The sequence below is a fragment of the Bufo bufo genome, chromosome 10 (assembly GCF_905171765.1).
Source record: "Bufo bufo chromosome 10, aBufBuf1.1, whole genome shotgun sequence".
Lineage (NCBI taxonomy): Eukaryota > Metazoa > Chordata > Amphibia > Anura > Bufonidae > Bufo > Bufo bufo.
Window position 1 is genome coordinate 43,883,189 of NC_053398.1, and position 26,885 is coordinate 43,910,073.

At 44.9% G+C, this 26,885-nt stretch overlaps 1 protein-coding gene across 2 annotated transcripts in view; it reads right to left on the reverse strand.

Moving 5' to 3' along the window:
• Window positions 1-3,778: 3,778 nt before the first annotated feature.
• AP2A2 (adaptor related protein complex 2 subunit alpha 2) overlaps window positions 3,779-26,885 on the reverse strand; it is a 96,110-nt gene continuing 73,003 nt past the window's right edge. Inside the window, exons 10-23 of one of the 2 annotated variants that reach the window (XM_040410430.1) lie at window positions 26,409-26,546; window positions 26,116-26,298; window positions 24,164-24,261; window positions 21,566-21,797; window positions 21,319-21,489; window positions 19,074-19,240; window positions 18,793-18,870; window positions 15,127-15,209; window positions 13,328-13,417; window positions 10,658-10,781; window positions 9,262-9,378; window positions 9,086-9,155; window positions 6,123-6,257; window positions 3,779-3,956 (exon numbers count right to left, since the gene is read on the reverse strand). In XM_040410430.1, the coding sequence (XP_040266364.1) occupies window positions 3,879-3,956; window positions 6,123-6,257; window positions 9,086-9,155; window positions 9,262-9,378; window positions 10,658-10,781; window positions 13,328-13,417; window positions 15,127-15,209; window positions 18,793-18,870; window positions 19,074-19,240; window positions 21,319-21,489; window positions 21,566-21,797; window positions 24,164-24,261; window positions 26,116-26,298; window positions 26,409-26,546 (1,764 nt within the window). In that variant the 3' untranslated portion in view covers window positions 3,779-3,878. The remainder of the gene's footprint in view (window positions 3,957-6,122; window positions 6,258-9,085; window positions 9,156-9,261; window positions 9,379-10,657; window positions 10,782-13,327; window positions 13,418-15,126; window positions 15,210-18,792; window positions 18,871-19,073; window positions 19,241-21,318; window positions 21,490-21,565; window positions 21,798-24,163; window positions 24,262-26,115; window positions 26,299-26,408; window positions 26,547-26,885) is intronic. The other variant, XM_040410431.1, reaches the window with a different exon arrangement.

Below are 26,885 nucleotides of genomic sequence, written 5' to 3' on the forward strand. Positions count from 1 at the left end.
TTCTCTTTTAATTATTTCTAACATTTTTAAGTAATGGAAAGTCCCGTTTTTTCCTGTGCTCGAGCCCCCCGTACATTTCGTCTTGAACCGACCTATGAATTTTTTCATCGGACAGATCCATAGTCGTCCTAATTGCTTTTATCAACTCGTTTGTATCTTCTGAGGAGAATAGAAAGCTTCTGAATTCTGTGTCTGAGCCTGAAGAATCAATGGAATCATCACCGTCTGAGTCTGAATCCTGATCTGGGTTTGAGGAAAAATATTCGTAACTTTTACCCCGCGACTTAGTTTTATGTATTGTCGGGTTAGGGTTAGATGTGGACTGTTCCGCAAAAACTGACCGCATCTCCTCTCTAATTACATCCCTTAGTTCATCTCTAATGGATGGAACTAAATCTCTGGCCATGTTAGCTGTGCAAGTTTTACAGATTTTTTTGGACCCTTCTGACAGTTTTGTCAAACAACTCACACACTTTTTAGTATTAAGAGAGGATTTTGTTTTTTTAACCCCTTCTTTTTCACTCTACAGGCATACAGGAAAGAGAGGGGGAGAGAGAGAGATACATAATAAGGGAGGAAGACATTAGTAGGGTAGTATAATTCCATAGTCTTCCCCCCCTGGATGTGACTTACTGCAGCTGCACCCCCAGAAGTCTCCATCTGTCCTGTCGCTATATCCGACATATAGTTGCTCTGCATCCCTCTTTTTAAATCTCTCCTTACCTGCAGACCTCAGATCAGTGGACGACCTACGTCTTGATCTGCCTCGCAAAATTAAGCTCCTCCCCTTACAGCCGTCACGCAAACCGGAAGTCCCTGTGGAACGCATCGGCACTTCCTGTGACGTCATCATTAAGCACCAGAGGAAGCGCTGTGATGAGGAGCGTCTTTCTGAGACCGGAGGAAGTAAGTGTCGGGTCAGCACATGGCCCCTCCAAGCCGGCGCAAGCAAGGAGGTAAGGAGCAGGATACTTACTTCCATTTTCCAGCACCAATACAACGCCAATATAGGAGGTTGGTGCTGTCTGCCCCCTCATGTGCAATAAGGCATTCCTCGACTTTTCCCCACCTCTGCCTGCCTACACAAAAGTGGACCCACAGCAAATGCCATGAGTGTTAACCCATCTCCCACCTGGAGGGACAGGAAGACACTGAGGATATGCTGGAGGAGGGTCTATTTTATACTTCCTGCCCCTACCTGGTTGGAGGCGGGTCATCTCTCATGGTATGCCGTCATGGAGGATGAAAGGGAAAAAAATCCTTATTTTTGGTGGTACGGACGGGAAGTACACAGAATCCCCTCCAATCAACCGTTCTTCCTCTGCTTAAAGTTAACATCAGCATTTCTGTCTTTCTGTTCAGAAACTTGTCAGAAAAATGGGGCGGAAAAAACCCTGATCTAATTCCTATTTGTTTGATTGGTTTGTTTTGGGCATCAGTTTGTGTCAGTTCTGTTAGGTTTCAGTTATTTTTGGACGAAAGAAAAAGCTGTCAAAAATAGCTGAAACATGATGTAACGGACAGAAATGGAGGCTTAAAATAGAACAGATGTTTTTGTTCCTCTGTTGGAGCAGACATTAGGAGAATGCGGTGCTGATGCTGAACTAAGTGTGAAGACATGTATCTTTCCCTTCTGAAGTGCTTCATCCCCTCTCATGTATTGGTCAATGGAATATAACCATCAACAGGATCCACCAAATGGTGCTTGGACAGCTCGAAATAAAAATTTCTGCGATGGAAAACGTACGGTTCGTTCTCTCTCGACTTCTTCTTCTCCCTTTTTTCTCTTTCTAGATACAAATGTGTTCTCTAAATGAACCATTTATTTTATTGCATTTGTCTGTTCAACGTGACTCTTCTCTTGGAGGAAGCCACAACCTTCAGAGAAAATGTCAGGCAGATAGGGGGTCATTTATTAAGAACGATGATTTAGACACTAGTCTTAACCCCTATATCTGGCGGTGGATCCGCCGAAGTTATGAAGGGGCGCCGGTCTCTACATAACTTTGTCATATCCAGCGCCAATCTAGCTGTCCTACATTTAGAATGTACTGTATGTTGACACTCCTTGTCTTTTTTGGAAAAACAAAAAACAATTAAACGTTTATAAAAATAAATTTAAAAAAAGTGGCTTTATTCCTAACCCCTTCCTGTCTCAGCATGTGTGGTATCCTCTCCATTCACGGCTATGGGATTTCCAAAAACAGCAGAGCTAAATTCTTGGCTATTTTCAGAAGTCCCATAGCAATGAATACAGGGTGGCCTCACATGTCAGGTATGCTCTCCATTCACTGCGGGGCCTGGTTCTTGAGATAGGAGCAGGTCCCACACCAGTCTGACATATATAGCATAACCTAGCAATATGCCATAAATATTCCAGATGGTAATACCTCTTTAATAACCGGAACAGAGATGTGTAGTGCCTACTGTCCCCCCTCCTCCCACCTGTATCTGTCAGCAGTTTTGCATTTACATAGCTGCTAAGGCTACATTCACACCTTCATTGTACCAGCAGAGGAACAGCCTTCCACAGTTCACCATATTGGCATAGCTTGCCAGCCTTCGGACTGACAAAGTCCTGCATGCACAACTTTTTGAGCCGAAAGTGGGGATCCCACAGTTTGCAGCATTATCCATCTAGAGTTAAAAAGTTGCAGGTGTGACTTTTAAAAAAATTGTTGCATCTACCCTTATTTGCTGTCCTTACCTCTAAAAAGGGGTGTAACAAGGGCAGGAAACGGGGCGTGGTCAGATGCAGCGACAAATTTATCTTCATTTTCTGTGGTAAATGAAGCCAGAAATCTACGGCAGCTCCGAGTGGTCGTAGATTTCTGGTTAGGGGCACGGACTGCAGGAGGATAGGCCTAAGGCTACTTTCACACTGGCGTTTTGGCTTTCCGTTTGTGAGATCCGTTCAGGGCTCTCACAAGCGGTCCAAAACGGATCAGTTTTGCCTTAATGCATTCTGAATGGAAAAGGATCCGCTCAGAATTCATCAGTTTTCCTCCGTTCAGTCTCCATTCCACTTTGGAGGCGGACACCAAAATGCTGCTGGGAACGGAGCCAAACGGATCCGTGTACCCCATTGACTTTCAATTGTGTTCAAGACGGATCCGTCTTGGCTATGTTAGGCTACTTTCACACTGGCGTTTTGGCTTTCCGTTTGCAAGATCCGTCTAGGGCTCTCACAAGCGTTTTGCTGTCTGCTTGACGAAATTTAGCCAAACAGAACAGTCCTAGCACAATAGAAAATAGATCCGTCTCCCATTGACTTTCAATGGAGTTCATGACGGATCCGTCTTGGCTATGTTACAGATAATACAAACGGATCCGTTCATGACGGATGCAGGCGGTTGTATTATTGTAACGGATCAGTTTTTGCAGATCCATGATGGATCCGCCCAAAACGCGAGTGTGAAAGTAGCCTTAAAGATAATACAAACAGATCCGTTCTGAACAGATGCAAACGTTTGTATTATTGAACGGATGCGCACCAAACGAGAGTGTGAAAGTAGCCTAATTTGTGACAAGACGTGCACCTCGTTAGAAATTATGTGCATCCTCCATCGGCACAGGGGATATCAAGACAGGCACAGAAATCTCCCCCATTGTGTTCACCTATTTAAAGCACATCATTATGACACTGGGAGTACCCCCTACAGACACGTGTAGCCCCTGCGCTACTGGTACCATAGGCTGAGAACCTATGAATTCTGATCCCAGCCTTTTACGCCATTGTAGAGACTGAACTCCGGTAGGATATGAAGACCAATAGATACACATTGTGTAAGTAATATTTATTTTCACTGAGATGACGAGGACCTGGCAATGGGGGAAGATCACAAAGACTAGGATAATGGGGCCAGCATGATTTGGGTTTAAAACTGCTCAGAGAGCAGGTCACATAACCTCTGGGAAACTTCTTCTTTACTTGTGCGGATGGTGAGCCGGTACATCTGCGGAAAAAGAATACGTCTGGGTTAGAAGAATACACTGCAGGTTCAATCATCACTGGGCTTACGATAACTGGTGTAAAGTAGAACTGGCTTAGTTGCCCATAGCAACCAATCAGATTCCACTTCCTTTGGAAAATCAAAGGTGGAATCTGATTGGTTGCTATGGGCAACTGAGTCAGTTCTACTTTACACCAGTTTGAAAAGTCTCCCCCAATAAGTACAGAATAAGGTCTACAAAGTGCTCATACAGGAAGGTGTGCACCGCCCCATAGCAAAAGGCAAGTTAGCAAGGAGAGCTGATCAATGTTGATTGATGGAACAGCCCTTTAACTCCTTAAGGACACAACCTATTTGGGTTTTAAGGACGTGGTGATTATTTTCACTTTTTCGCCTCTACATTCCAAAAGCTGTAACTTTTTTCTTCGTTTTTGCTGATGTACAGTAGCTGTATGAGAGGCTTTTGGGGTTGTATTTTTTACTGTCAGTTCAATCCCATTTTTTTTCCTAACACACCATTCATTTCAGATAACTTTTCTGAATAAGCTGTGATATGTGTATACAGGAGCGATAGCACTACATCTATTAGGCCTCATGCACATGGCTGTTTTGCTGTTCACAAATTGCGGATCCGCAAAATACAGATGCAGTCCATGTGCTGTCTGCACTTTTTTTTTTATTTTTTGCAGTCCCACTGACATCAATGGCTCCGTGGTCTACATTTTGCGGACATGTTCTATCTTTTTGTAGAATGGACATACAGATGTTTTACTACTTTTGCCCCAAAACTTATTTTTGCTTTACTTTTTAATTTACAGTATTTTTGTGTCATTGTTTTTATTTTTTGCAGCATCAGATAACTTTTTCATTGGAACTATTCTTGGCACTAAGGCTACATGTCTTAGTTTTATTCCGGCCGCCTGTCGGCATGTTTGTCAATGGGGCCGGAGCGAACCTCCGGTGGCACACCTGCACTAGCGGCAGCACGGATCCGGCAGGCTGTTCACCCGCTGGAACAGCCTGCCGGAGAAGGCTGCCGCTAGTGTGAAGGTAGCCTTAGACTATTTGATCACTATTATTATGTATTTTGGGAGGCAGGATAAAAAGCGCAATTCTGGCATTGTTTTTATTCATTTTGTAGAGTTTTATTTCCATAATAAAGCCTTTTCTCTTGTCGATTTTAGTTTTTTATATTTGAAGTCCCCCCCAAACTTATTTTTTATTATATATACTTTGCTTTATTAGTCTTACTAGGGGGCCTGTACATGTGCTCCTTAGGCCTCTTTCACACGGGCGTCATGTTTTAGGGCCGGATAAGATGCGGGTGCGTTGCGGGAAAATGCGTGATTTTTCCGCGCGAGTGCAAAACATTGTAATGCGTTTTGCGTACGCGTGAGAAAAATCGGCATGTTTGGTACCAAAACCCGAACTTCACAGAAGTTCGGGTTTGGGTTAGGTGTTGTGTAGATTTTATTATGTTCCCTTATAACATGGTTATAAGGGAAAATAATAGCATTCTTAATTCATTTTTCCATCACATTATCCACTGCTCGTTTCCATTATTATGATCACCCTGAAATCCAGCATCAGTGGCCGTGCTTGCACACTATAGGAAAAAGTGCCAGTTTCTCTGGTGGCTGGGATTTCGGGAACTCCCATAGGCTAGTGCTTTTTCCTATTGTGTGCATACACGACCACCACCGCTGGATTTCAGGGTGGTCATAACCCTGGGAACGTGGCTAATGTGATGAAAAAATTGATCTAGCCAGCAAAGGAAGCAATATGGACAATCACAATACGTTAGTAAGTGCCTTGTAGTAATAAGGCAAATAAATGCTATTTGCTGAAGGGACAGAACCCCTTTAAGCCTGTCAAAATAACGGTGGTTACATCTGTGTTTATCTCAGGAAGTCGGGACCCTCTATTATCGAGAGCCACTGTAAGGTGTTGCTTTCTTGCAACAAAGCAATTCATGATCAGCTAATAGTCTGCAATTTGGGGTGGCCAGCTAAACCCCACAGGGACCTTTGCCAATTGACTGAATAGTAATGAGTCTCTATTTAAAAAAAGATGGGGTTCTGTTGATGGGACAACCTCATAAAAGCTCACTGACTGCTCTTCACCATCACAGTATAAAAAAAGTGTCCACTATATGCCAGCACTACATACCTGCGCCTGCATGTTTGGTTCCAGGCGTAGCAGACATCCCACTTGTCGAGATTTTGTCTGAATAATTCCAGCTGCCACAAAATTGGACGGGTTTGGGTCAACATTTTCTAAGAGAGCAGGCCCAAAACCAATGAGCTAAAAAAAAAAAAAAAAAAGGAAAAAAGTTGGATTTAGCAATGCTATTTTTTCCCCAAGCGCAGGGATATGCAGAATACATCTGGAAATAACTAAGAAAACTGTATTAAACAACAGTATACACTGTTTGAAAAGGTGTCGGCGACAGGCTATTAGGAGATAAACAGTGACACCTGCAGGACCCTTGTGGACACTACAAGCAATTCTACTCAGAACTACTGTATACAGTTATCTAAAGAGGAGCTGTCGCCTCTCCTGACATGTCTGTTTTAGTAACTACGTGCATGACCATGTAATAAGAATTCTGGAGCATCTTTTCATATAAAACTATGTTCTGCCATTTCTTAATTATTCCTACTAGAAGATAAATTGCCAGCAATCTGCAATAAAGGTCCATCTGGCTGTTACCAGTTGTGCGGAGTCTGAAAAAGGCAGCTCTGATTGGCTAGTGTCAGGTTGTGCAGGGACAACCCCAACTGGTAACACAAAAGTTGGACCTTGATGGCAATTCTTAAACCTGTAGCAGGAATAATAGAGGAACAGCCCAACATAGTAATAAAAATATAAAACCTAGAATTGGCCACACATTAGTAAATTATAGTAAATCACTTGCAGCGTGCATCTGAGAGCGCTCCCGTCCTGGCCCCTGTAGCACTGATAGGGTTACATAGCATCATAAATCAGTATAATGCTATGCGATCCTAAGGACCCTTTCACACAGGCGAGTATTCCGCGCGGATGCGATGCGTGAGGTGAACACATTGCACCCGCACTGAATCATGACCCATTCATTTCTATGGGGCTGTGCTCACGAGCGGCGATTTTCACGCATCACTTGTGCGTTGCGTGAAAATCGCAGCATGCTCCTCTTTGTGCGTTTTTCACGTAACGCAGGCCCCATAGAAATGAATGGGGTTGCGTGAAAATCGCAAGCATCCGCAAGCAAGTGCGGATGCGGTGCGATTTTCACGCACGGTTGCTAGGAGACGATCGGGATGGAGACCCGATCATTATTATTTTCCATTATAACATGGTTATAAGGGAAAATAATAGCATTCTGAATACAGAATGCATAGTACAATAGGGCTGGAGGGGTTAAAAAAAAATAATATAATAATAATTAAACTCACCTTAGTCCACTTGATCGCGCAGCCGGCATCTCTTCTGTCTCCTTCTTTGCTGATTGCAGGAAAAGGACCTCTGGTGACGTCACTCCGGTCATCACATGATTCCTCACATGATCTTTTACCATGGTGATGGATCATGTGATGGACCATGTGATGACCAGAGTGACGTCACCAGAGGTCCTTTTCCTGCAATCAGCAAAGAAGGAGACAGAAGAGATGCCGACTGCGCGATCAAGTGGACTAAGGTGAGTTTCATTATTTTTTTTAACCCCTCCAGCGCTATTTTACTATGCATTCTGTATTCAGAATGCTATTATTTTCCCTTATAACCATGTTATAAGGGAAAATAATACAATCTACAGAACACTGATCCCAAACCTGAACTTCTGTGAAGAAGTTCGGGTACCAAACATGCGCGATTTTTCTCACGCGAGTGCAAAATGCATTACAATGTTTTGCACTCGCGCGGAAAAATCGTGCATGTTCCCGCAACGCACCTTTTCCTGCAACGCCCGTGTGAAAGAGGCCTAATAGTTCTGGAATGTATTGTATAACACTGACAGCATTATGTCAGTGTTAGGGCTCGTTCACACGAACGTGTGAAGCCCGTGCCCCTGCTGTGGACCACTAATTGCGGTCCGCAATGCACGGGCACCGTCCGTGGGGATCGTGGACTCATTCACTTGAATGGGTCCGCGATCCCTCCATTCCGTAAAAAGATAGAGCATGTTCTATATCTTTTTGTGGAACGGAACCACAGGAAGCACTCCGTAGTGTTCCGTTCTGCATCTCTGGATTTGCGGACCCATTGAAGTGAATGGGTGCGCATCCGTGATGCGGAATGCACATGGAACGGTGCCCGTGTATTGCGGATCCGCAAATGTGGGCCGCAATACGGCAACGGGCAGCACATGTTCGTGTGAACGAGCCCTTATACAATACATTCCAGAACTCTAAGGGTTATATAGCATCATAAATCAGTAAAATGCTATGCGATCCTATCAGTCCTACATAGGCCAGGATGGGAGCTCTCACAGACGCATGCTGCAAGTTCAACACATTGAACTCGCTCCTGTGAAACCAGCCCAAAAGGGCTTCCATCATCAGATTTGTACCTAGGACACAGGCTGACCTGTACCATGTACGCTTGGCAGCTGAAGTCATCTGTGTTGGTCCCATGTTCATATGTGCCCTCATTGCTGAAAAAAGGTTATGTTTTAACATATGCAAATGAGTCTCAAGGAGCAACGGGGGCGTGGCTGTTACACCTAGAGGCTCTGCTCTCTCTGCAACTGCCACGTACTCTGCACTTTTATTGACAGGGCCAGACGTGTTGGCAGTTACAGAGAGAGCAGAGCCTCTAGGTGTAATGGTAACGCCCTCGTTGCTCCTAGAGGCTCATTTGCATATATTAAAACATCATTTTTCTCAGCAATGTGGGCACATATGAACATGAGACCAACACAGATGTCTTCAGCTGCCAAGAGCACATGTAACAGGTCAGCCAGTGTCATAGGTACAAAACTGCTGACAGATGCCCTTTAAAAACAAAAACAAAACTGCTGGCTTCTCTCAGTCCTGGTAATCAGCTATTCTCATCAGGGGAAGCCACAGATCACTGAACAGGACAACCACCAGGGCATGGGTGGTATAGGCGACTATAAAACACACTTCTAATTGGCAGAAGATGTCTTCACCAACCTTTGCTTTCACAAGCTCTTGATCTATTGGATTTTTTGCCTTGAAAATATTCTGGACCTCCTGGTTAGGGCTGTTAATGAAACAAAAAAAAAATGGTAAACCAAATTCGGAAGAAATCAGATCCACTGCGAAATGGACCACATAATAAAGTCGGGGCTGAGGCTTTCTCTAATTACCTGCTGAGCTGCTTCCAGCGCTGGAAAAAGTCTTGGCCTTCCATTTCAGTCGGCTGAAAGAACTTGTTGAGGGTTATGGGAAGCTTCACTGAGAAATTCTGGAGAGCGCCTCCATATCTAAAAGATGATAAATCATCATAAATTTTGGTAAATGGATGCAAGAAGAGAAAGATTATAGGGGAGGAGCATCCAGTCACATACGGTAAAAAAATTGGTTATTGACAACAGGTAAGCCTGGGGCTGATTGACAGCTTTCTCCTTAAGGCTACATGCAGACAACCTTGTTTGGGTCCACATTTGGGTGCACATTTTTTGCGGCTTGGAGGCGAACCCATTCATTTCAATGGGGCCACAAAAGATGGGGACAGCACTCATTGTGCTGTCAGCATCCGTTGCTGCATTTCGATAATGGGTGGCCCGTTCTGCAAATTGCAGAACGCACACGGGTGGCATCCGTGTTTGGCGGATCCGCAATTTGCAGACTGCAAAACACCGCGCGGCCGTGTGCATGTAGCCCAAAACTGTGCCTAGGGGGAAAGCTGTCAATCAGTGGCGAGTGGGTGAGGGAGCTTGCAGCTGAGAAGTAATGAGGACTCCAAGGTGTGAGCGCATCATGGAGAAGACTCGGCAGTTGGCTTGTGCTGCACCTAATAAAATGTAGACCTCAAGCTGACCAGTAGGTGACATACTGCTATTATCAGGGTGCCCGTCACTAGTTTATGCTGCCCTCAAATAAGTCATCTGAAATCTGGTGACAGATCCACTTTCAACATTGCATTTCTAATGTGGAGCACAATAATGGGAACCCCTGGTAATACGACACATGCTTTTTTAATACAATATTTTTCAGAACTGGTTCCTTAACCTAAAGAGCAAACGCCATACATATACATCAAATATCCATGGGCTTTAATGACCACATAGGAACATATGTTCAAAAAAATGAAAACTGTACAAGTAAAAAAATAAATTAAAAAATCACCCATCACTGGCACTCCAATTCCCTTCTCCTCCGCCTCCAGTTCCTCCTGGAGCAGAAGTGTCATGTGACTTGCACGTCACCACTGCTGGCCAATTAAAGGCCTCAGCAGTCATGTGATGTGCCTGCAGATGTCACCGCTGAGGCCAATGGCTGGCCAGCAGCACAACACACATCCGGATCAGCTGGGACCAGAAGTTTAGTGAAGGAACTGGAGAAACCAGCGACTTGTCTTGTTTTGAGTCTTTTTTTGTTTCCCTGAACCCCACTTGGCCATAATAAAAGAGGGTTTAGGTTTTCCCTGAGCAGGTTGGCGCTGACTGATTGCTATAGAAACTGAGGCCGTGAGACTCTTCTCTGTACAGACCGGTAACATACAGACTTACTGAAGAATTCTAATATAGTGGTAGCTCTCACCTGAACTGGATGCTCAGAAAGGGAACATCCACAAACTCCTGCAAACATTCTATATTGATCACCTGCTGCACCTGGGCTCCCCCGTCTACAGTGGTCTCCACCGGCTTAGACTGCAGATTCAGATATGGACATAACTGTCAAGGAGAAACTATTACATTTGTGTGGGGGGGGGGGGGGGGATGTGGGAGGAATGTGGGGGGGATGTGGAGGAGTCCCTCAGAAGGACTTGAAAAACTAGAAGACTACATACTCCTCCCCCCCCCCCCCCCCCAAACCCAATCCCCGCCACTCCAATACCGATACTTCCCAGAACAGTGACTGGCTGAGCACATTTCCTGTGTCAAGAGGGAGGAGGAGGTTAACACTGGTGGGGAAGCTGGAACGGGAGATCAGGGAGGAGAGTATAAATTTATTTTAAGACATTCTGAGCCTTTTTTTTTTTATATGACCAACTGGACAACCCCTATAAAAAGGAAAACTAAACCTAAAAAATCATGCTAAAAGTAAACAGGAGATAATCTTGCCCCAACAGTTTATCATGTAAAATAGTAATGTAGAAAAACAGAGGGGAGGGGGGAATCTGCTGCAGCCAGTTGCCTTAGGCTGCGTTCACACGGGCGAGATTTCCGCGCGGGTGCAAGCGGTAGGTGAACGTATTGCACCCGCACTGAATCCCGACCCATTCATTTCAATGGGGCTGTTCAGATGAGCGGTGATTTTCACGCATCACTTCTGCGTTTGCATGAAAATTGCAGCATGCTCTATATTCTGCGTTTTTCACGCAACGCAGGCCCCATAGAAGTGAATGGGGTTGCGTGAAAATCGCAAGCATCCGCAAGCAAGTGCGGATGCGGTGCGATTTTCATGCATGGTTGCTAGGAGACGATCGGGATGGAGACCCGATTATTATTATTTTCCCTTATAACATGGTTATAAGGGAAAATAATAGCATTCTGAATACAGAATGCATAGTAAAACAGCGCTGGAGGGGTTAAAATAATAATAATAATTTAACTCACCTTAGTCCACTTGATCGCGCAGACCGGCATCTCCTTCTGTCTCCTTTGCTGAACAGGACCTGTGGTGAGCATTAATTACAGGTAAAGGACCTTTGGTGACGCCACTCTGGTCATCACATGATCCATCACATGATCTTTTACCATGGTGATGGATCATGTGATGACCGGAGTGACATCACCAAAGGTCCTGTTCATGTAATGAATGCTCACCACAGGTCCTGTTCAGCAAAGGAGACAGAAGGAGATGCCGGTCTGCGCGATCAAGTGGACTAAGGCTACTTTCACACTACCGTTCAGAGCGGGTCCGTCTGATGTCTGCACAGACGGATCCGCTCCTATAATGCAGACGTTTGGATCCGTTCAGAACGGATCCGTCTGCATTATAGTTTAAAAAAAAATCTAAGTGTGAAAGTAGCCTGAACGGATCCGTCCAGACTTTACATTGAAAGTCAATGGGGGACGGATCCGTTTGAAGATTGAGCCATATTGTCTCATCTTCAAACGGATCCGTCCCCATTGACTTACATTGTAAGTCTGGACGGATCCGCTTGCCTCCGCACGGCCAGGAGGACACCCGAACGCTGCAAGCAGCGTTCAGGTGTCCGCTTGCTGAGTGGAGCGGAGGCTGAATGCTGGCAGACTGATGCATTCTGAGCGGATCCGCGTCCACTCAGAATGCATTAGGGCAGTACGGATGCGTTCGGGGCCGCTTGTGAGCCCCTTCAAACGGAGCTCACAAGCGGACACCCGAACGCTAGTGTGAAAGTAGCCTAAGGCGAGTTAAATTATATATTTTTTTTAACCCCTCCAGCGCTGTTTTACTATGCATTCTGTATTCAGAATGCTATTATTTTCGCTTATAACCATGTTATAATGGAAAATAATACAATCTACAGAACACTGATCCCAAACCCGAACTTCTGTGAAGAAGTTCGGGTTTGGGTACCAAACATGCGCGATTTTTCTCACGCGAGTGCAAAACGCATTACAATGTTTTGCACTCGCGCGGAAAAATCGCGTGTGTTCCCGTAACGCACCCGCACATTTTCCTGCAACGCCCGTGTGAACCCAGCCTTACACAGACACAGAAACGCAAGGATGCGGAGGAAGAGGGAGACTTGGCTGAGCATCTGAAGAACTTTTCTTTACATATTTCTCAGTTTTAAGTTTTGCATTTTCTATGTTTAGTGTTCTTTTAAAGAAGAAATACTCCCAAAAAATGATATTCTCTGATCTGTTAGAAAGGTACATGATGTAAACTGTAGTGAAGGTAATCTTCATACCAGTGACTGTATTTGTGAGTTATAACCTCCCTTCTGATCCTCAGCTGTGACATGTGACCAGCACTCTGACTTTCCAAATAATACAACTTCTGATGTGTGGACAGGAAGTCTCTTTCTCTATATATTCCTATGGGGGTGTCAATGTCAGTCTCATAGGAATGAATAGAGAAGTGGATATCAAAGTGCTGGACACATGACAAGGCAGAGGAACAGAAGGGAGGTTATAACTAACAAATACAGTCTCTATAGTTTACATCATGCACCTTTCTAACAGGTCAAAGAATAAACATTTTGTGGGAGTGCTTCTTTAAGTGCCACATTTCTACATCAGACAACCACAGAAACATGGTATAATACTGAAAGGATATTAGCCTTTAGCTCGTCAGAGCACACTAGTGTCGGAGTGAAGTTCTGGAACTGGCTGGACAGCTTGTTGCCATAGAAGATAAACACGCGACCTATTAAAAGGCAAAAGAAGAATTTGGAAACATGAAAAAAAAAAAAAAAAAATGTATGTCTCAAAATGCCTGTACTGTATGTTCATTCTACAATACCCAACAGCCCCACTTAAGCATTACCAGAATGCGGTGTTATTATAAAGAACGCATTAATAATACTACCAAAGGAACATGGGCCGCAATGCACAGCCTTGTGCACCTCGATAGTTATGTATTTTGCCAGCCATGGACCACATGTAAAGATCTGTTCAAGCAAGTAAAGGATTCACGAGGAGCAAATAATCATAAATACATTCTCATCCCAGATCAACGGTGCAAACGTGGCAAGCCCACAATGATGCCAGGGCACTCGGGAAGAAGAACTAGAATATACAGTACATGGCCGGAGGTGAAATCCTAGGACAGAAATTCTGCATGCTGAAAAGCACATTCACGTACTCCCTTTGTTAATGTTCACTTTCTTGCAGCTCATTGATGTTACACTGTAGCAAAAAGAATCTTCAAAAATCCTGTTCAAAGAATGCAACAAAATCTTTTTTTTATTTTTTAAATGGCATCTATCAGCAGATTTGTACCCATGAAACTGGCTGACCTGTTAAGCTGCTTTTACGCTAGCGTTTTTGCTGGATCCGGCAGGATTCAACAAAAATGCTTCAGTTACTGATAATACAATCATCTGCATCCGTTATGAACGGATCCGGTTGTATGATCTTTAACATAGCCAAGACGGATCCGTTTTCTATTGTGTCTATTGTGGGTCATGACGGATCCGTGTGGCTCCGCATCCCAGGACAGAAAGCAAACCATAGCATGCTGCTGTTTGCTCTCCTGTATGAGAACGGAACGGAATGCATTTTGGAGCATTCCGTTCTGTTCAGTTATGTTTTGTCCCCATAGAAGACAATGAATGGGAACAAAACGGAAGCTTTTTTTCTGGTATTGAGACCCTATGACGGATCTCAATAGCGGAAAATATTAATGCTAGTGTGAAAGTAGCCTTACATGTGCGCTTGGCAGTTGAATATATGCAAATGAGACTCTAGGAGCAATGGGGGCGTTATGGTTACACCTAGAGGATCTGCTCTCTGTGCAACTGCCGTGCCCTCTGCACTTTGATTGACAGGGCCAGGTGTGATGATGTTTTCACTGCAGGGTCCTGTCAAAATGGAGTGAGCAGAGCCTCTAGGTGTAATGACAACGCCCCCGTTGCTCCCAGAGGTTCATTTGCATATATTAAAACATCATGTTTCTCAGCAATGCGGACACATATGAACAGGGAACAGCCTTCAGCTGCCAAGCGCACATGTAACAGGTCAGCCAGTGTCCTAGGTACAAAGCTGCTGACAGATGCCCTTTAAGGGAGGTTTCACTCACATTTGGGGTCATTTATGAAACTGGTGTAAAGTACAGCCATCATAGTTGCCCATAGCAACCAATCAGATTCCACCTTTCATTTACCAAAGGAGCTGTCAAAAATGAAAGTTGGAATCTGATTGGTTGCTATGGGCAACTACGCAAGCTGTACTTTACACCAGTTTCATAAATAATCCCCAATGTGTTTTTAGGAAAAAGACCACCGTTTTTAAGGCACTTTTTTTATGCAGTAGAGACAAAGTCAGAAGTGGATTCACAAGGCAATTTCCAGATTGAAGCAATTGTACCCAAGAACGAAAGTGTACAAAAAATAATAATAATAATGAATCGCTCACCAAGATTTTGTCGGTATTCTGACTTTAAGCCAATCTGTAGCAGTTGATTCTCAAAAAGGACACCATTATTTTTGCAGATGAATCTTTATAAGAAAAAAAAAAAAAAGTACGAAAACTTTTACAGAGGAACGCTTTGCCTCGTCAGTCAATTGACTGCTAATGAAGATGAGGAGAGCGGAGGTAAACCAGGCTACATTTACTAAAGTGCAATTTGGATAATCCATAAACTCCACCAAATGATGAAGATCTTCTCCAGCAGTCACCCCATGGTTGTCATACCTCCATGAACAGCACTACATGTATCACAGCGGAAGACACATTCAGTATTGTCCAAGAAGCTGAAGACTTAAAGGGATCACCAACGTGCAGTGTCCCATTTGTTGACCCAAACCATACCTTAGTAAATCCACTCCAAACTGAGATAGTAGAGTATCGAAATAGGCGTTATACCAAGAGAAAGGGAAGAGGCATCTTTGACCAGGTGGAAGTAATGCATCTACAAGAAAACCTTCGTAACGCAATGGGGTGGACAGTCATCCCACTTTTTTCTTTGATCGTCAGCAAACATGGGGTTAAGCAATACTTTATTGCATGCAAAAATTATCATGTGCCCCAGGGGAACATGTGAGACCCCCAATGTTCGGGGATTGTTACATGGTTAGATGAAATACTTTTGCATGTAACAGTTGCCTGGTTAAAGCAGCAGTGACTTTTATCCAACCTAAATCCCTGTGAATGCCCATGCTACCGCTAAGCAGCACTCCTGGGTACCTACAGATTTATACAGAGAAGAGCACAGTGGATTTAAAAAGGCTTCATCCCGAAACCGCAAATGAAGATATTACTATGGTGGGGGCATTTGGCGTTCTAGAATGCCCTCCACCAATTATTCCTCATGAAACATCAGCTCTGGAGCATCTTTTCTGAAAACTCTGGGTTGTGCAGGTTCTCTGGTATGAACAAACTGACAACTTGGTGTTACCATTCCTGTTGTCGAAGGGTGTTGTCAATACAGGCTGACCGGTTAGTACTAAATGGACGCTCTCAGTAGAGGGACACACTTCCCAACCGGTAACACTCCGTTTTCAATGTACCGTATATACTCGAGTATAAGACGAGTTTTTTGGCACATATTTTGGTGCTCAAAAAGCCTCCTCGTCTTATACTCGAGTCTAGGTCTTAGCTCCGGTAATAGCAGGCAGTGCGGGGGGCGGCGCTCACTCACTGACGTCACGCGCCTGCGCCGCCTAGTGGGAGCAGGCGCGTGACGTCAGTGAGTGAGCGCCGCTCCCCGCACTGCCTGTATTACCGGAGCAAAGACAAAGTAAGTAAATATACTGCTGTGAGCGTCGGGGAGGGGGATCTGTGGATGGCACTGTAGGGGGATCTGTGGATGGCACTGTAGGGGGATCTGTGGATGGCACTGTAGGGGGATCTGTGGATGGCACTGTAGGGGGATCTGTGGATGGCAGTGCCATCCACAGATCCCCCTACAGTGCCTTCCACAGATCCCCCCTCCCCTAAACAGTGCCATCATGGCACTGTTTAGGGGAGGGGGGATCTGTGGATGGCACTGTTTAGGGGGGAGATCTGTGGATGGCACTGTTTAGGGGGGAGATCTGTGGATGGCACTGTTTAGGGGGGAGATCTGTGGATGGCTCCCTGTATTTAATGCAGAGTGTGTGTGTATATAATGCACACACTCTGCATTAAATACAGGGAGTCACCCTCTTGCAGATGTGTGTATATAATGTAGAGTGTGTGCATGATATACACATACACTCTGCATTATAGCAGCATTTCCCACCCTAGTCTTATACTCGAGTCAATAATTTTTCCCATTTTTTGGGGGTAAAATTAGGGGCTCGGCTTATACTCGAGTATATACGGTATTCATAAATGTCTAGGAGGAATAAGTGAGGAACAGCACAACGCAGAGTTATAAGGGCCCTCTTACACTGGCTGAGGAGCAGAGCAATTATAAGGAATGAACATTCATACAAACATTCATTCCTGATGACTGGTCCTTGCAGAGTTGCCTCGCATGACCCGATAAAACAAGTGAAAAGCTCATTTGTCGGGCGATCGTGTCTTTCATGAGTGGGCATCGCGTTGCCCTATGTAAGGCTACTTTCACATCTGCGTTTTCCTTTCCGGTTTTGAGATCCAGCAAAGGATCTCAAAACCAGAGGAAGAACGCATCCGTTTGAATAATACAACCAACTGCGTCGGTTCAGAATAGATCCGGCTGTATTATATCGAAACTTAACATGCCACACCACTGAAAAAAAAACACATCCGGCACCATTGACTTACACGGTTTTGGATGCCGGATCTGGCATGTTCATTTTTCCATGCCGCACAAAAAAATGCTGCTTGCATGGGGACGCAACAAGGCGGAACGGGATGCATTCTGGAGCACTCCGTTCCGGTTTGTTCAGTTTTGTCCCCATTGATAATGAATGGGGACAAGACTGAAGCGTTGTGCTACGGTTTTAACAGCCTGTGCCGGATCTCAAAACCAGAAAGGAAAAAGCAGATGTAAAAGTAGCCTAAGCAAGGTGAATGCGGGACGAACTATCATAATAATAAATGGACATGTTTTTTTAAGCCCAAGGCTACATTCACATCTGCGTTGGAGGCTCCATTCGGGGCTTTCATCACAGAATTTGTCAAAAATAGCGGAGAGAAAAGTCGTGCGTACAGGACGTTTTTCTCCGCTAAAAAAATGTTCTCATAAATGGAAACCTAACGGATCCAATTATAATAAAGGGGATCCGTTAGGCTCCATTTTTGTCCGTTATTTTCGGTCTTCTGCTCCTATAAGGAAGCAGAAGAACGGAAATAACAGCGGTGAAGTGAAAGCAGCCTTAGACTATGTTGGGTGTCCTCCTACAAACCGTCTACCCTTGACAGGCAGAACATAAACTTCTACAATCCATTTACCACTAAGACCACCGGCTGCTATAAACTACATGACTATCACATCCCATCCCAGAAGAATGCCGATATCAGGGGTGGACTAGGAACTTAGTGGCCCCATTTTGTAGTTGGGTCAAAACTGATGGAGGGCAGGGCCAGCAATACCATATTGTGGCACATTAGACTGCCCCAACAGAGCCAAATACCACAGTCCATCACCAAATACTGCCAGCAGCACAAAGTATATGCCCAAAAATGTCCACTGGCCGGCCGTGAGGAGAGTTCAGGCGGCCCCTGGGCATCGGCAAACCGGGAAATTTCCCTGTATGGTCTATGGCCAATCTGCCGCTGGCTGATACCATCACGAGTTATCAGTTAAGCCCGCATATGCTCACTTGCAGAGTCGCATTAGATTGGGGAGGGCATTTGGTGACCCTTGCTTGTATAAATCGGACCACTTCAAGACAGAGGCAACATACAGAGTCTGCAGAATACATAACACTGTCGTGAACAAGATACTGGAGGCCAAACTTGAAGGCATCATCATGTGCTAGTGCCAAATATAAGGCTTTTTAGTAAAATCTACAATGACTTGTTAAGAACCCTCTCTCTATCAGTAAATTTTGTTTTTTCTTGCCTCTGCTGCTTTAATACCAAAGAAACCAAAAAATGAGGAGGCAGACTGCAGCAGGGGAAGAGGAATGATACTGGATGGGTCTTTCTGATCAGGGTGATTTTGCTTACTTGTAGAAGAAATCATCCGCCTCCTGACCAGAAGGGTCTGGCTCTCCAGAAGCCCCTTCTGTGGACGTTGGGACATCGCTGTATCAGGCATCAGCAGGAAAGAAAAGAACCAAGGGAAAAGAGGCAGCAACACGGAGTACCATTAGTTCCCCTAAACCCAGCGTGCACACTAACAGAACTTATATTTACACCATAGGGGGTCATTGGTAATCCAGGGGGGGCAATTATCCAAGAGATTCACATAGCTTATGATGTTTCAGTCACAAGAACGAATGCCCTACCTTTCAAAGTTCTCCTCCGACCCTGAAGCGTCAGCGTCAACGGGAAGTGATGTATCAGCAAAGACATCCACAAGCAGGCTACCAGATGTAGCAGCAGCGGGGGCACCAGGGCTGGAAGTGGAGGGAGCTCCCAGGCCCAAGAGGTCGGCAGAAGGAGAAGGAGTAGACTGTGGAAGTAAAAACAACAGAATGAGAATCCAAGAAGGTAACAGAGAAAACCGTGGCGGGTCAACAAGAACAATCTATGCAGTGTTATTAGTCACACTACAAAACCCATGCCACCATTATTATGTACAAGGGCACATTTATCATGCCTTCACTCCAGAATTCTGGTTTCAAAAAGCAAATTATTGCATTTTTACACCACTGTGGGTTCTCTTTATTTCATACTGCCCCCTGCTCTTGAACAATCTCTTTAATGGTCCCCACTTTTCCATGTCTCACAAGTCTGCTGCCCAGGAAAAACCTATTGTTCTGCCCTGCACATCCAGCCCCTACCACCACCACCTCAAAAAGATTTTCTTAACTTGACGTTAACGAAGATGCTAGTATACTGAATGTCATCTTTTGCATTGATTGCTGGAACGTCCTCTGGTGGCCTCCCATCTAAGGCTACTTTCACACCAGCGTTTTCCCTTTCTGCTATTGATATCCGTCATAGGATCTCAACAGCGGGGGGAAAACGCTTCAGTTTCGTCATTGGGGAAAAATCGAAACTGAAGGGAACGGAGTGCACCAGAATGCGTTCCGTTCCCATGACGCACACAAAAGTGCTGTTTTTAATTGCGTCCTGGGATGCGGAGCAAGACCAATCCGCCATGACTCACAATGCAAGTCAATGGTGCCGGATCAGTTTTCTCTGACACAAATGAAAATTGATAAGCCCCCCCCACCGACTTACAATGGTTTTAGAGACAGATCCGTTATGGCTATTTTAGAGATAATACAACCGGATCCATTCATAACCGATGCAGACGGTTGTATTATCATGATGGAAGTGTTTTTTGCTGATCCATAACGGATCCAGCAAAAACGCAGATGTGACAGTAGCCTAACACTCTTTCGCCTCTAACTCTACTGCCCAGTTAGGTCAGCTGTCCCCTTTGCCAATCCCCACTGTGCAAAATACAAGGCCATCCAGAACCTGTACCCTGCATACGTCCCTGACCTACTCTCCTGAGACTTCTCTTCTCAGAAGGCCTCCTTTGCCTTCCATTTTCTGCTCCTCACACAGTCGTCTCCAAGATATCTCCCATGCATCCTCCATACTCTGGAACGTACTATCTCAACAGATCAGTCTCTCCCCGACCTTTAAAATCAACCTGAACACCCAGTTAGGAAAGCTTATGACCTACAATAACCTGGGAGCCACTACACTACCATACGGGCTACTTCCCTCACCGACATTTTCACTCCCCCATCCCTTGTAGAAGGTAAGCCTTCACGGACAGGGTCTTCTCTCAGTAAGCTGGCAGGTTTCCATGAAGGAAAGCATATTACGAGACAGAATTAGAAAACGTGCATTTAATTTGGAATATCAGAAGCAGAAAGCAAAACCAAAATGCATGGACTGCAGTCACACAGGCACAAAGAATGGTTTGGCATAAATTCTATCCTCAAAACAGGCAAACAACTTTTCAAAAAGCCTGAAAGGCGTATTTAGTATCACAATCCATTCCTACTATGAAAAGAGAACCTGGAATGAGAATGAGACATGTGGTGCAGGATGGCTCGCTGCAGAAGATGGGTACTGGCTGCAAGGTGTAAGGGGTGCCAGGAGAGATAATGGACGGGGGCGGACTGTGCACACAAGATGTTCTTCAAACACGTTCATGGATGAAAGAGGCTGCAGTTCAATAAGATAAGGTAAACTGGAAATGTACAGTACACAGATTAATAGCAGAAAGGTATAAGTAACACCCGTCTAGCCTGTTTTGCTGCATCAGCTGTACTGCGATCTGTTATAATCGGGTACACCTTTTAGGTAAAGCATACCTGCGGTTATGATTGCCACTACCTCCCTGTCACAGCCAGGGGAGCAGACGGATCCTGTCCTGCAAAGAAGCTTTGCAGCAGAGGACCCAAGTGCTTTAAGGATGCATAGGCGACCAGACATCCCGCCCTCCTGATCACATCTCCCACCATTATTTGAACCTTCTGGCTGGAGAAGCATCCACAACCATGAGATTAGATTGACTTCAACAAACAGAATACAGATTATTTTCCTGCAGACACAGTGACATACCGCTGAGCTAACAGGGGCGGGCTCAGTGCCCCCATTTACGTCCGAGCTGTTCTTCTCCTTCTTAGTGTCTTCCAAGTCAGTGACTGTAATAGGACCCTTCTTCTTCTTTAACTTAGCCAGGATGGAGGACTCTCTCTCCGGGAATGGCGGCATCTCCTCCAAAACTGTAGCCTGAAACGGGAGTCATTACTGTGGACTGAGGGAAGTATCAGCTACAACCTGTTCCCCAACCCTTTACATAACATACCAAGATGTCGTTGCTAGCTATGGAGCTCAGCCGCAGATATTCGACAGCTCGTTGCTGAAGCTCCACGTCGGCGTTCCTGAGCTGGCTGTCGCTTCGGAGCACGTCCTGGATAGTGGGCTTAATTTCAGAAAACAGGTTGATAAACTTGATATAGGCTGAGAGGAGCAGTGCTCGAGTGGGGACACTGCATAGGTGAAACTTGGAGTGCAGCAAATTAAACTGGATGAGGGGGCTGCAGAGACAAGAGCAAGGATTAGCGCTTCTTTACAGATCAGCATTATGCATGAATCTACCTGCTTACCGCCGCAAACAAAAGAAACATTACATAATGTACAAATACTAGTAACAGCAATGCAAAACACAATTCCTTAAGGGCTCATGCACATGACCATATGTATTTTGCAGTCCACAAAACAAGGATGCGCAAAAAAAAAAAAAATGACACCCCTGTTGCATCTGTTTTTTGTTTTTTTTGCGGATTCATTGTAACAATGCCTGTCCTCATCCACAAAACAGACAAGAATAAGACGTGCTTTTTTATTTTTATTTTTTCGGAACAGACATGCCCCATTGAAATGAATAGTTCCGCATACAGATCACACAGTTCTGCTGAACGCATCATCTTCCATCCTGCATTACTTGTTACCGATTTGCAGCTAACAATTCCCCATAGAAGTCAATGGAGACCCAATGTAATCTCATCTGTTATATGGATCTGAACAATTTGATTTGGATCAGTATTTGATCCATATTATAGATGCACGTGACAATAGAGGACTGGTTATTTTATGATTTCATGGAATATGTGCAAAAAAAAAATATGCATCCAATACAGATGAAAACAGTTTTTTTGTACAATGCAGCCACTTACTGTGAATTAAAACTTTTCAAAGACCAGTATTTTACTGTGGCCTTTGTTTTCCCCCCAGCGCTGCCAGAGGATGCACATATTCTATGACTAGGCGTGCGCATTTTCGGCTGTCCATGCGCCTGGTGTAAAAACTACTCCAAATTTGTTGGGGCCGATGCCTCCCCAGTGGCAATGACTCCCAAGTGGCGAGGATGGGGTAAAAACACCCATTCCACAAAACTTTGTTACATAGGAGTTTACAAAGTCACAAAACTGAGTTTGAGACTTTTTTTTTACGCCCAAAACTGGCAAAGGGCCGGTAGTAAATGACCCCCTTAGACTTTCTTACACCAGTATTGAGAGCAGCACTGCATCTTGTCAGTGTAGACCAGGCATGCTCAACCTGCGGCCCTCCAGCTGTTGCAAAACTAAACTACAACTCCCATCATTCCCGGACAGCCTCCATCTACAGCAGGGCATGGTGGGAGTTGTAGTTTTACAACAGCTGGAGGGCCGCAGGTTGAGAATCCCTGGTGTAGACAAACACACTGCTGCTGCATCTGAGGATAGGGGTAGTGGTGTATGAGGCTGTCTGTTCTCATGTCTCATAAAGGAGCAAATAATTGATGACAGAACAGACTGGAAGAACATGCTTTAGGCCCAGTTCACACATCAGTTATTTGATCAGTTATTTCCATTGGTTATTGAAAGCCAAAACCAATAGTGAAGCCTACTCAGAGACAATGGAAAGAGTTCCTCCTGTTCTGTGTTTTTTACCCACACCTGCGTTTTGCTCACAATAACTGAATGAAATAACTGACCAAATAACTGAAGTGTGAACTAAGCCTAAGTTGTTCATTACAACCAGGCTCAGAACAGTGGGCAAAGCTGCAGTGCTGTTGAGTGCGGGGAAAGATCGTAGCAGACAGTGCACATCTCCAGTACACGAGGAGCCTGTAAGTGGGGAAAGCTGCCGACAAGTACATGATGCAGATGACAATATGGTAAGAAATAGCATCACTACTCATGTACTGTACTGGAACAATAGGTACGCATTAAAGGGATTTCTAATAGTTCATCGGTATCTGATTGTGGGGGTCTGACACCCGCCGACCAGCTGTTTGAGCAGGCACCGGAATTTGCAGTAGCACCACAGCGCCGTACATTGTATAACGGCTGTGCTTGGTATCGCACTCAGCCCCATTCACTTCAAAGGGGCTGAGCTGCTCTTAGGCCACGTGATGGATGAACGCAACGTCGTATGGCCTAGGGAAAGCAGAGAGAAGGCTGCGGTGCTCACAGGAGTGCTGCTGTCTTCTCAAACAGCTGATCAGCGGAGGTCCCGGGTGTCGGACTCCCCCCGATCAGATACTGATGACCTATCTAGCTTAAAGCAATAGGCACCTGAACTTCAGGCATCTATTTTGCTAAGAAAAGTAAAAAAATATAAAAAATAAAGCATAATACAAAAATTTATTTTGTCACATTTAGAATAGGTTTCACTAAAGTTAATTTGTAACTTTAGGTAGACTTTTATATAAAATGTCTAGTAAGACCACTGACCAGAGTCAAAGCCTAAAGAGCCCGTTGTACGACCCTGGACATGAAATCAATCAGTGATGGGATTTTGACTCTGTACCAAAGATAAATGATGCTGGAACATGCCTGGTCAGTGTTGTGCAGTATCTACAGCTAATGATCGAAGGCCCACAAGTCACATGTAAGGGAAGCCATGTAGTGCTACAAACCTAGATCGTGGATCACCAGCAATAAGGTTTCCAAACTCGCCCAAAATATACCCTCCGACCTTGACCAAATTTTCGTGGCAGGCAGGAGCCTGCAAAGCCTGAAAATGACAAGAAAACCTATATGAATGAGTGAATGCACTAATACACTCCAGTTATACAAAATGTGCACTCTCTTAGGGCATATTCACATGCAGTAGATTTATCGCAGATGTTTCGACAACTTCCATTCATCTGAATGATGTTTGCAGAAACAACCCCATACACAATAAGGAATTTCTACAACAAATCAGCAATGTGTGAACATACCTTTAGGTTTATTCCAACACAGTAAAAGCTGCTTTCAGAGATTTTAAATGGGTTTTCTGGGATTTTCATACTGATAAACCATCATCTGGATAGGTCATCAGTATCTGATCAGTGTGGGTCCAACACCTGGGACCTCTGCCGATCAGCTGTTTGAGAAGGCACCTGTCCTCCTGCGAGTGTCACAGCCTTTTTACAGCTTACCAAGCACAGCGCCATACATTGTATAGTGGCAGTGCTTGGTATCACAGCTCAGCCCCATTCACTTCAATGGGCAGAGCATGATACCAAGCACAGCCACTACACAATGTATGGCGCTGTGCTTGGTAAGCAAAGAGAAGGCTGCGGCACTCACAGGAGCACAGGTGGCTTCTCAAACAGCTGATCGGCAGAGGTCCCAGGTGTTAGACCCACACTGATCAGATACTGATGACCTATCCTGAGAATAGGTCACCAGTATCAAAATCCCAGAAAACCCCTTTAATACTAATGGATAGGTCATCAGTGTGTGATCAGTGGGAGTCCGACACCCAGGACCCCCGTCGATCAGCTGTTTGAGCAGGCACCGGCGCGCTCAGTAGCGTTGCGGCCCTCTCGCTGCTTTCCCTAGGCCAAATGATGACATGTTCATCAGTCACATGGCCTAGACGCAGCTCAACCCAATTGAAGTGAATGGGGCTGAGCTGCGATACCAAGCACATCCACTATACAATGTACGGAGCTGTGTTTGGCGAATACATAGAAGGCCATGGCCTTCCCAAACAGCTAATCGGCGGAGGTTCTGGGTGTTGGACCCCCACTGATCAGGTATTGATGAGCTATCCACAGGATGGTTCATCAGTATTAAAATCTTAGAAAACCCTTTTAAAAAAAAAACAGGCAGAGGATGACTCTGTTTCAGTTCAGAACAGCTTCAAGTGGGTAGAAAGGAGAATAGGTCATTATGACAGACACCTTTGAATCAGAATATTGACATGGGACCCTAAAGCAGTGCTCTCCAGCCACTTCAAAACTACAACTCCCATCATGCCCTGATAGCCTCAGGCTGCCAGGGCATGATGAAATTGTAGTTTTGCAACAGCTGGAGACCAACAGGTTGTGTAACATTGTCCTAATGGAACCATCCTGGTGGGTACAAATGTGCCCACTTCTCTTTGAAAGAAAGTACTGTATGTCCTGTCCTGTGGTAGGATTTCTGCCAGAGCTGCTGACTGAGAAGGATCACCTCCCCAACTGGAGGAAAATATAAACCCAAATGATCTTCAGCGCTGAAAGATTATGTGATATGTTATGTGGTTCCAAGGACTCAAAGTGTTTAATTTCTATGGGACTGCCAGAGATATAGCAATATATTCAGCTTCACTTTCAGCAGTACCATAGGGTAACATGGAGCGACAGTTCCTCTGCGAGACAGTCCTTCCATTCACCACTCATGATCATTGCGTGTCCGCGCAGTCAGAGCTCCACCAATCAGATACTTATTACCTATCCTGTTGATAGGTGATACGTGATATGGTGGGACAACCCCTATAATCATAGCGGTGGTTTAATGGAGTACAGCCAAGAAGCAAAAAGTAGAAAAGCCATTACCCAGGACCTTGAAATAATTTGTACAACTCCGGTTGTAAACACCCATTGATATGTCTCACCTCAAAGACAGTCTTGGCTGCATAACCCTGCACATCATCTCTGTTGATGACAATCTGGATCACTCTGTACCAGACCTCTTCACTTACATAGTCCCCTGCTATACGAATGAGGTTGAGGATAGTGTCCACATACCACGTGTAATCCACAGCATACTTCTCTGCTAGAATTGCCACCTTTAACACCTGCAATGGAAACTAATTTTAGGTCTTGCACTCCCACCTGAAAGGTGTTTGATTACACATTAACAGAACACACCCCATTCAATTGAGTAGTGTCACACAGGGTCACTCACAATCTCCTCCCGAATGGAGTAATCGGCGGTCTCCAAGTAGTTCAGCATCTCAGCTACAATCTGCTGGGCGTTGCTCCGGTCACACATGGCATAGAGGAGATCCACCGCTCGCTGCCGCACACTAACGTCCCTTTCTGTCTGTAGAGTAAAAGACTGATGATTAATCCCAGTGTAAGACACCCTTTAAAAAACCCAAGTAGGAACTAGGATATGCCAAAAATATCCAAAAGGTGTGGGTCCGACATCTGGGATCTGCTCGTATCTCGAGCATGGGGCCCCGTTTCACACTGCCGTTAATGGAGAGGTGGCAACACATGTGCAGCTCTCTGCATTCACTTCTATAGGAGTTCTATAGTCAGGTAAGGTTAGGGTCACACTAGCGCTACATGGATGCAGCCTGCCCGAGTTCTCTGGATCAGGCCTAGCCAGATACTGCTGCTGACTATAATGGGATCCGGCAGCTTTCCGGCATAATTG